This window comes from Melozone crissalis, unplaced genomic scaffold (assembly GCF_028551555.1).
Source record: "Melozone crissalis strain CALT ecotype California unplaced genomic scaffold, PUWL_Pcris_2 ptg000027l_1, whole genome shotgun sequence".
NCBI classification, from domain to species: domain Eukaryota; kingdom Metazoa; phylum Chordata; class Aves; order Passeriformes; family Passerellidae; genus Melozone; species Melozone crissalis.
In genome coordinates this window covers 38,499,849-38,510,726 of record NW_026535805.1, presented here as the reverse complement: position 1 = coordinate 38,510,726, position 10,878 = coordinate 38,499,849, and the positions used below count along the sequence as shown (strand labels likewise).

Below are 10,878 nucleotides of genomic sequence, written 5' to 3'. Positions count from 1 at the left end.
GCTGCCGCTCGGGGCCGCTTCCGGGAGGGGGCAGGGGCAGGGGCAGGGCGGTGCGCCGGCTCGCGGGGGGGCGGAGCAAGATGGCGGCGGTACCGGCGCTCCCGGTGTCCCTGTCGGGCAGGTTTAAGGGGTCCGTCACGGCCTGACGCGCTCGTCACCGGCAGCGAGGCAGGGGGCGGGAGGGAGCTGAGGGGCCGTCCGGCTCCCCGCCGCCGGGGAGAGGAGGTTTTCGGGCGCCGGGTGGGGCCGGGGGGCGGCTCTTGGCCCGGGGAGGCGGGCGGGGACAGCAGCGCCGGCGGGGCCTGTAGGCGGCGCTGTGGCCGCAGTCACCGACCCGACCCGGCCCGGCCCGGCCCGGCCGTGAGGGGGGGTCGGCGGCGGTGCCGGGCTCCCCTTGCCGCTGCCCGGCTCCGCGGCTCCAACCGGCGCGTAGAAATGTCACAGTAAAAATCCTCCTGCGGGCCGGTGTGCGCCCTCTGTGCGGCTGGCCGCGTTCTGCTTATTGTTCTCGTACATGAAGAGCGATTGGAGAAAGTGTAAATCAATATATAATGGTGCCAGCGTTTCTTGGTGATGAGATACGTGATAAAATTCGAGGAGATATCTGTGCTTTTAGTTTTACATTTCCCAGGTTTTGTATCTGGGTATCTTAGCAATAGAGGTCGCCTTTTAGCCTAGAATTAAGTGCAATTTTTCAATTTTTCGCTGTTATGTCAGGGCCAGTCATACAGCTTTTTCTTCCTTGAAAAGGCTGCTGTTTATAATCTGCAAAAGTAGGCACAAGAGCCTGACCAGTTTGAAATCTTTATCGTTTCGTTTTTTTTTTTGTTTTGTTTTGTTTTTTTTTTTTTTGCTATCCACTGCTTTAAGGGCACATCAAGTGACTTTTAATACAAAATGTGTTATAACCCCAGCTGGCAGCAAAGCACCACATAGCTCAGCGGGGTGGGGAGAAGTGAATGAGAAGGGTAAAAATGAGGAAACTTGGGCGTTGAGAGCAGTTTAATAATTGAAGTGAGAATAAATTGTAATGAAAAGAGCGAAGATGAATAGAACCCAAGAAAACCAAGTAAGGTAAATGAAAGCAATTGCTCACCATGAATTTACAGATGCCTAGGCAGTGGCTCCCTGGCCAACTTTTCCCCCTGATTTCCACCACTGAGCATGACACCATGTGGTCTGGAATAGCCTCTGGGTCAGTTAGGGTCAGCTGTCCTGGCTGTGTCCCCTCCCAACACCCTGTGCACCCTCAGCCTCTTCGCTCGTGGGTGGGATGGGGTGAGGCAGAAAAGGCCTTGGCTCTGTGCAAACCCTACTCAGCAATAAGGAAAACATCCCTGTGTTGTTAGCACTGTCTCCAGCACTAATCTAAAACACAACCCCCATATCAGCTACTTTAAAGAAAATTAACTCTACCCCAGTCCAAAGTAGTACAAAGAGCTTGCATTTGTTTTTAAAAATTGAAGCAATTTCATCCTTTGCTGCAATAATAAAATACTGATCCTCTGTTTTTTAGATCCTATGCATATTTTACGATTAAAGACAGACTTCCCCAGATCCTCACAAAAGTTATTGATACTTTGCATCGACATAAAAATGAATTTTTTGAAGAACATGGTGAGGTAAGAGTAAGGTCCCTGTTTTCCCTGATGTTTATTCCCCTCTAGCCCTTGAGACCTTTTCTCTGCCTTGTTTTTATTGGTGAGGCTTGTTTGTCTCAATCCTTTTGTCCGATTTTTTTAAAAAATAATTTTTTTCTAGTAGCTATTTTTGATTAGTTCTGTAACACCTTTCTGTCTAACCTTTTGCTTCTGATCTGTCACTTATGCAACTGCATCACTTACTTGGGTTTTTGTGTTGATGCAGTGTTTGATAGACAGTAACACCTTCTGAACATGACTGTGTTTCAACACTCTCGTCACCTCTAATTAGCAAAAAGTCCAATCTGAAAAGAAGTCCCATATGGAATTCATTTTAGGATCTTGGATCTGAAATGAGCTTTATTCACCAAAATATATTTCGTTTAATCAAGCTGTGATTTGTCAGGGACTCTCATATGGCAATTAAAACTTTGCACATTCCATGAACAGTTGATCTGTGTCTTTACAGGAATAAAGGTACAGAATAGGAACTTTTGTTCTCCACTTTTTCAGAAGGGTGTTGAAGCAGAGAAGAGAGCTATATCTTTCCTCTCCAAACTGCGGAATGAGCTGCAAACAGACAAGCCAGTGACCCCTCTGGATGATGAGTTGCCCGATGCTGCGCTGTGGAACCGATACCTGGACTACCAAAGAAATTTACCAAATGGAAATGGAGAACCAAGTTGGTTTCAGTCCCCTTGGCTGTACGTAGAGTGTTACATGTATAGAAGAATTCATGCAGCATTAGCACAGAAGTAAGTATTTACTGGCTTGGTATATTACTTCACAAAACATTGCTCTTTCCCATTTTTATTTTGGGAAAAAGACAGCTGAGGAGAAAGATAAAGGAAGATCTTAAGCTTTTGCCATACTGCTTTTTCCCCAGCTTACACATCAGATTTAAAATTAATACCTTTACTTATTATATTTAGCAGAATTTGAAGCTTGCTTGATGCTTCAGTTTTGGTAGTTGGTCTACATGAAAACTCTTGAGCTTGACTGTACAGTTTGAGTTTGCAGACTAATGTAAATTGAGATACAAAACCCATGTAGCATTTCTACAAGGTTTGCTGGTCTAGAATTTTCTCTTCAGCATTAAACACAGAATATGAGAGCCACAAATCTGTTGGGAATTCTAACTTGCTGCTTGCAATCTGAAGTTACCATTTGAGAATTGTTTATTATAGCAGTAGACCCATCTTAAGGAGCCCCTGTTGTTCATTCTACACCAGCTTCTTAGTTACAGCAGTGCTTGCAGCCATGTGTTGCATCAAACTTTGGGAGCTGATACTGGTTAAAAATAACTGGGCAGGAAAAACTTGTTGTGCTGGTACCATGGAGACGTGCCAGTACAACGTCATGGGGTAGGAATGAACAGTTTAAGATCCCATTGCTGCCAAAACATTTGAAAGCTCCCCGAGCACCGGATTTACCCTTAGTGTTGTGGAGATGCAAACACAATAGTGGGACTCAGTCTCCACTGGTATGTTGTGTAATCTGAATTCTTGAACCAAAAGCTTCAAATATGAGGCTGACCTGCTGGATTGCACTTAAAAAGCTGAGCAGACACTTTTCATTTTTAACTTTTAACTTTCTTGATCTCCGTTGCTTAGTTGCTCTTAAGCATATGCTTGGAAGTTCAGTCATTTGTTAAAAGGTCATCATGAAAATATGTCTCATAATAGGTTGGCCTATAATTTTTATATATTACAACATTGTCATTTGTCATGGCAATTTTCCAGAATCCCAGTAAAGACTTTCATAGGAATAACTTCCTAACTGGATGAGAATTTGGTATGGGAAGTACACTCCAGCACACAGTAACACATTTAAACCAGTCCAGCTTTCCTTGACTTTAGCTCGCTTGTATGTTACAGTTTTAAATCTCTTGTCTGAAGATTGGAGTTCAAAATGCTCACTGTCTGTGCAGTTCCCAGAGTTTTTGTGATTGAATACTTGTTCACTTTCAGAATATATTGCTATATAAAGATGCCTTGCATAGTGTCCGTTTTAGCAAAATGCAATATTAGGCTGTTATGGAGATATGTGAAAATCTAGTATGACAAATTAGAAGTGGAAAATCTAATTAAGGCTTGCAGTACAGTCTAAAGAGGCTGACCTTTGAGCTTCCTTTGCATGTGCTGTAACGAAGAATGTGGGAAGTATGTCAACATATTTGTTCTTCTCTTTTTAGCCCACCTATTGACAACTTTGACGTATTTAAGGAAGGAAAGGCTCAAAATTTCTTTGAATCCCAAGAAGCTATTATTGCCTTGTGCACTTACTTTCAGGAACTTCTTAAGAACATCAAGGATCTAGATGAAAAGCAACTTCAGGAGGAACTTTTTAAGCTATTGCAGGTAAACTGATACTGCTTACCACAAGAATTGAAAATATCTCTCCTATGAATCAAACAAGAATTTGAGATTATAAAGAATTTGAACTTCATATGAGAATTAAAATATAGATCTTTTGTTTGTAAAAATGTGATGAAGTCCTGATAGCCCTACTGTATTGCTGCTATTCTGAAAATATTCATATTTTGGGTACTTGTTTTAAATGCAATGCTTTTTTATTAACTGTTGGTCTTCATTGTATATATGAAAACCCAGCAATTCTTCCTTCAAAACCAGTATCTCTTAAACATTTTAAGTCAAATTCCAGATGACCTTTTTGATATTTACCTATTATTTCTTAAAACAGTTAATTTTAGTTGTCAATTTAAATGTTTTTAGACTTCTTTGGAGAAAAAATTAGAAGTCAGTCTGGGTCAGAAGTGGTTTAAAAGGATTTTAACAGCATTATTCTTGGAATACAGTGCCTTTGGGTAGAAACCCCAAAGTATTGTAGGATTACAAATAAGTCCAGCAGCTGGCAACAGTGTACTCCAAGTATTTGATGAATCTTCACAAAGGGCCCATTAGTGAGTACTTAAAATACATGTATCTAAATATTTATTTGGCTGCATGCAATAAAAAAATAAATCTGCTTTTTTTAATTCCTTTTCCTGTGTTACCACTGATATTTTTTGGAATTGCAGTATGGAGAATATTTCTGTTTTGAGCTTTGTGATCAATGTGTTTACATTGATCTAAATCTTCCATCTTTGTCACTTTTGATGCTTGTATAAATACAGAGCTTTGTTTGGTTTCTTCCACAAAATCTTGTCTATGTTGAGATACCTGTACAAGAAGTTGAGTTTTATTAAAGCTTGGAAGAATATTTGGAGTTACAGCCTTTATTACCTAAAACAAAAACAAGGGAACAAAATCTTCAGTGTATGTGAAGTTGAAAATGTAACTACAGTGAGACTTAGTGATTTTTTCTTTTTCTTATTTTTGTTTTTCCTTCTAGGTGTCATTGTGGGGCAATAAGTGTGACCTTTCTTTTTCAGCTGGTGAAGACAGCTCTCAGAAATCTAGTCCTTTGCAGTCCCTGGAAAACATGGTACCTTACATCTTAGTGGATGATATGGAAAAAGTTTGGTCACTACTTGTAAATGCCAAAAAAAATGGAACAGAAAGAAGTAATGTTAGAGTTGACATAATCCTGGATAATGCTGGATTTGAACTTGTAAGTGATCTTGTGTTGGCTGATTTCTTGTTGTTGTCAAAGCTAGCTGATGAAATCTATTTTCATGGAAAAAGTATTCCATGGTATGTATCAGATACCACAAAACATGATTTTAACTGGACTATTAGACAACTGGGGTCAGCTAATCATATGTGGATGTCTAGATGTGGGGTAAACTGGGAGGGCAATTTGAAAAAGGGAGTTTGGGTTTTCCTTGACCACATGTTTTGGACTTTACCACATGATTTTTCCAATATGAGTGAAGTTGCTCCTGACTTGTATGCTGAGCTACAAAAGTCAAACTTGCTTCTCTTCAAAGGTGATTTAAACTATAGAAAATTGACAGGAGATAGAAAATGGGAATACACTGTCCCGTTTCATCAAGCCTTGAATAAGTTTCATCCTGCACCTCTCTGTAGTTTGAGAACATTGAAATGTGACACTCAGGTTGGCCTGAAACCTGGACAAGGTGAGCAAATTCAGGCTTCTGAACCTGAGTGGATGGTAAGTGGAAAATACGGGGTAATTCAGTTTGATGCTGGTCTCTAATTAAATGATTTGTAATATTCTGAAAGAGACATTAAGTCTGACTTTAATTATTTTCTCTGTTCCATGCTTGGCTTCAGTAAAGATTTTTTTTTTGTTTGCACTTTTTCATCCCAAGTGATTTGTTGGTTTTGTCCTGTGGAAGACTTTATTGTTGTGCAAATATTTATAAACGGTCTTCGTATACGTAATTCAATCTGCATTTCAATACATTTTGTTTTCCTCTTGTCCAATGTCAGCAGATCTTTAAGATGAATATTTAGTTGTCCATAATATTTTTATTTCATCAGTGAGTGTGAGTTTAATGAGTGAAAGCTTTACAAGTGAAAAATTTGCTTCAGAAACAATTTCCCCAGTGCCACATTAGCATGAATTTACTTATTTTGGAATAATTTGTGCTCCATGTCATTTCATGCACTGCATGAAAGTTAGGATTTTAGAGAATTCAGAAGTTAATTACAGACAGATTCTTTTGATGTTTTGAGGATAGTTTGCGTTACATTAAGGAAAAAGTTACTGGGTAGCAGCTTGTAAACATTCATGTAGAATTGAAAATTGAATTTCAATCTTAAAGCACAAGTGAGTGTTGCTAGCCAGTTTGCCTGTGGGAGAGTTGTCCCATCTGGTAGGAAGATTAGTGGGAGAAAGGACAATCTCATTTTAAGAATATTGAAGATACTGTTTATTTACAAAGCTCTACCAAAAAGGAAGCACAGAGAAAAGCCTCTCCAAACAAAAAAATAATAATGAAACCCAAGCAGTTGCATTAACTGGACTTTAGATTAAATGCAGACTTGATCTGCAGGTGGCCTGTCAGCAGTGTATGTATGAGGTTCAAGCACTGCTGCTTCCTTCTGTTGTGGTAATTCTCTTTGTTTTTCAAATGTATTTGTTTGGGGGTTTTTGTTTGGTTGTTTTTTAAGAAGGATGCCTTAATTTTTAGGGAGGATATACAGCCCCATTTGCACCGAGGAGTACAGGGTAGAGAAGCATATGCCATACAAGTTCCTGTTAACTGGAGTTGTTAGGTGCTCATTTCTACTCTTCTACCCTGGACTCAAAGCTGCTGCTTGTTATGTTCATACAACAGAGATCTGTACAGTGGATAAATATATTCCAAATGCTGATGACTTTGATCATTTGTGTTTATTTTCTTCTTCCTGAATATGAAAGGGTATTTTAAGGTTCCAAGGTCAAGTATTCAAAAACAAAGATGCAAGGAATTTCATGAGGCAGTTGTAGGGAGGGTTATAATTTTGGGGCCTGGGTTTACTGCTCTTATCTCCTTTGTATCTTTGGCTTAGTACTCCTACAGGGTGAATTAATCCTCATCCTTAGGCACCTGATTGAACTGCAGAAATGAAAAATCTAGTCAAGAAGGCTGAAGGTCAGACTGCTGAAAGTTTCTGACTGGAGAGAGCTCAACAGCACTCCAGCTCTAGTGCTTTGATCAAATATGTAAATGACACGATGAATCTGTGCACTGGAGCCTCAGTGTCTCATCTTTAAAAATGCTGTTAGCTTGTTTGAAATGCATTTTGAAGCAACAACTTTGGGTCAAGAACAGAGAGATGGAAGTTGTGGAATATGTGGAATGAGAACATCATACCTCGCTCAGAGAGCAGCTGGGGACGGAATCTGCTTTGCCTGTACTCAGATTGTTTGTAAAGTGCTGACTTAATTTGCTTGAGAGGCTTGAAGGAATATAATGAACAAGAAGAGAAAGTCTGTTGAGGCCACCCTTGACAAATAGATTTGCCTCTTACACAATCCTTACACATGCTGAGAAACTTAATTTAGTTTTTTACTGGTTGTTACTGTGTCCCTGTGCCCAGGTTACTTTCATGCCGTTACTTCTGGGAACTCACAGTGCAGATTGGGGTAAATTAATAATATGAACTAATGACAAATACAGTCCTACAAAATCCAAATATCAATTAGGAGATGCAGTCGTGTTAGCTCAGTATTATTGAGTCATGAAAATTACTACAAGACATGTAATTCCTATCTTAGCATGTGAAAGCTAATGTATGACATGATGTCATACTGAAAAAAAATCTCTCTATTCTCCTGTTGATTAAAAGTGCACTTTACATCTTTTGCCCCTCACAAAGAGAAGTTTGTGGTAATACAGTGTGACTATGTGGCTGTGTAAGGAATGTACAGCCATAACTTCCAAATGCTTGACTTCTATAGCTGTAATTGCAAAGTGCTATGCCTAGGCAGAACTAAATATGCAGCATACTTTTATGTTTGTTGGTTGGCTATATTTTTGTAAAATTTTGATTGATTGTATGAAAAAAAGAAAAAAATAACATCAGTATTGCTGTATTGCAGTATTACAGTCTCCCATGACACAACAAAGTTGTGAAGACATATTCCAGTGAGGCACAGTGCTTTTCTGATGGGTTTGCTACCGTTTACTTAAAAATAGGAAACTCTTTTGTAGTTATTCAGTGTTAATTACCTTTTGTAATACAGCTTCATTAAATGCCAACGTGAACCTATTGCATTTAGGTGGAATTTAAAAACATAACCTGAAGCATGTGTTTGAAAACTAGCATGTGCTGTAATATAACTTTTTTTTTTACTTGAAAGTTCCTTCTATACATGTGTGTTACAACTGATTGCCCAAAATGCTTCTACAGCATAACTCAGGAGAACGTACAAATTTGATTTGTAAATTCAAATTTTTGAGATTTTCATTTCATATGCCATTGGAATATTTATGGCAAAAGCCAAAGGCGTTTTCAGTAATTCTGAAGACCACAACAAAAAAATGTTTTTTATTTTTTATTTTTGTCTTTTAACTTTTGAGCAACTGTATTTGTAAGTCAGTTTTTGATGATGACTTTCATTGTTGAGGAAATAGGAGGAACATAATGCCACAGGCACAGTGAAAGGCAGTACACACATCTGTCTGAATACTTGGTAAGTTATCCTGTAAGATATCTACAATAATTTATGTATATAAGGTTTCTTAAAATAAATTGCTTTATGTGAAAAATAAGTTGATTGTATGAGTAGAAGATTGTAAGAATATTGAAATAAATTATATAATTTTGTGCAAGTCAGACATTGTTATACTATTTCAGTGGCTGAGGAAACCAATTTAAAGTAATTCAGGTCTTAGTTCCTGAATTTTTTTCTTAGGAAATGGATCTTACGTATAAACCTCTAAAGTGTATTTATTCAGTGAGGTTTTGAAAGATACAGATGCAAGAGATAGGTATCATAAAACATTCTTCTGTAACAAGACAGGACAATAATAAGGAATTTTCTAATTTTTACGCTCCTTGTACTCCTGTTAAAATTTGAAAACCTTAAAAATGTTTGTGTATCTCTTCAATGTGTCTGGTACTTACTTACTAAGGTTGGTGCAGCTCATGATGTCATTTCCAGAGTCACTTCTAGAACTGATAGGTGCTTCATGTGTTCCAGCAAAAATGGAAATATTTTGGTGTTACTCATACTGTAACTAAAATACTTCCAAAACACTTTGGTTTACACACTTTGTTAATGTCCCATAAACCCTAACTGTTGTTGTTGAAACAGTTTCTTTCAAGTTGTGTTATTTGCATTCATGGTTACAGCTTGTTCCATGTGAACATTTATCTCCTGTGCTGTCAAACAGCATAGGAAAAAAGTTTACTCTGTTGCATGAAAATTACTCTATGAAATGGTTTTAATCTAAGAAGAAACCCTTAATTGCGTCTAAAATAAAAATTCCGAAATGGAATCTTGTACAGAACTGTTGGGTTTTTTTCACTAAAGTTTGTTTGCTTACCAGCTTTCTGTTTACCCAAAATTACAGAACAAAAGCTTATAATTATTTTTATTTAAAGCAAAATGTAAGTTGAAATTCACCTAACACTTATCTAAGGATTTTACAATAAAACTGAGAATGTGCTGGTTAAAGTGGTCGTTTTCTTTTTTATGTGCTAGTGGCAGAACACATGTGAGGGAAAACATCCTATAACATGGACTGTTTATGTTTTCTTGTTTGCTTCTGTTTTGGTTTTTTTTTTCCTAAAAAAGGTTTTGAAAACTTCTGTACATTTTTATTCTTTCTGGTATACTTCTGTTTCTAACAGCCTGAAAATAAAAAGTCCATTTACATGTATTTTTACATGAATTACGAATTAGTTTGTGGATTAATCCACATTCTGCCTCAACTTTGCAGTTGTGAATTCTTCAGACATGTTGTGAGAAGGGTTTTTATTTACAGTGCTTTTTTGAGGTTTAGTTCATCTGGCCTTGTTTCCGCTGTGAAAGAAATATAAAATGTCCTCTTATGATAACTTAGAGTGAATAAACATATTCAGTACTTGTGTGCTGCTTCTGTTGTATCACTTTTCAGTAAGTGACATAATGATAATCTTTCAAACTCCCTGTGAAGAAAAATTTTCATCCTTGTAGAAATTTATTTTTCCTGGGATTCTGCTTACTTCTTCCAAGTCTAATGAAGTAACAGATTAAAATCTGAGGTAAGACACATCAAGATATGGGCTTTTTAACTTGCTTTCTTAATGTTAAATAATTGATTGGTCTCACACTACCGTGGTAAGGCTGATGCCTTCCAAGTGACTCTGATGAAGGGACTGATGATGCATTTCATGCAGTTGCATTTGGAATAGGTTTCATCTCTTATCTCCCACTTCCCAAAAAAAATCATTAATTGTCATAGGAGAGGAAGTGCACCGAGTTCTGGTCCTAGATTGTTGGAATCCATAAGGTTAGAGGATTTTTAGGAAATGGTTAAAAAAAGTATGTAGGCCTTAGATTGGAGTTTTGTTAGCATTGCAGAAAAGTTTCCCATGCAAGGCCTACATACTTTTTTTAACCATTTCCTAAAAATCCTCTAACCTTATGGATTCCAGCACTAGATGATTTATATACACATATAATTCTTAATTTTAGTCTAGGACCTATATAAAGGGCAGAACCATTCAGGAAAAAGGGTTTGGGTCCAGGAGTGCTCCCTGAAGGAGCACTGAAGGAGTGTGTGTGCCCCTGGGCTAAGGTTAGGGAATTAGGAGACAGGTGAATTCCTCCAGACTGACAAGGGCGTACAACTTGCAGTGAAGGGCCATTTTTCCATGGTTGGTTGTAGTCTTGT

General features: G+C 38.1%; 1 protein-coding gene across 3 annotated transcripts in view; it reads left to right on the top strand.

The window, feature by feature from the left end:
* Positions 1 to 58: 58 nt before the first annotated feature.
* ARMT1 (acidic residue methyltransferase 1) overlaps positions 59 to 10,878 on the top strand; it is a 46,079-nt gene continuing 35,259 nt past the window's right edge. The window contains exons 1-5 of one of the 3 annotated variants that reach the window (XM_054280057.1): positions 59 to 130; positions 1,517 to 1,622; positions 2,154 to 2,395; positions 3,835 to 4,000; positions 4,995 to 5,717. In XM_054280057.1, the coding sequence (XP_054136032.1) occupies positions 81 to 130; positions 1,517 to 1,622; positions 2,154 to 2,395; positions 3,835 to 4,000; positions 4,995 to 5,717 (1,287 nt within the window). In that variant the 5' untranslated portion in view covers positions 59 to 80. Of the gene's footprint in view, positions 131 to 903; positions 1,196 to 1,516; positions 1,623 to 2,153; positions 2,396 to 3,834; positions 4,001 to 4,994; positions 10,109 to 10,878 lie in introns of those variants that run through there. The other 2 variants (XM_054280058.1, XM_054280059.1) reach the window with 2 other exon arrangements.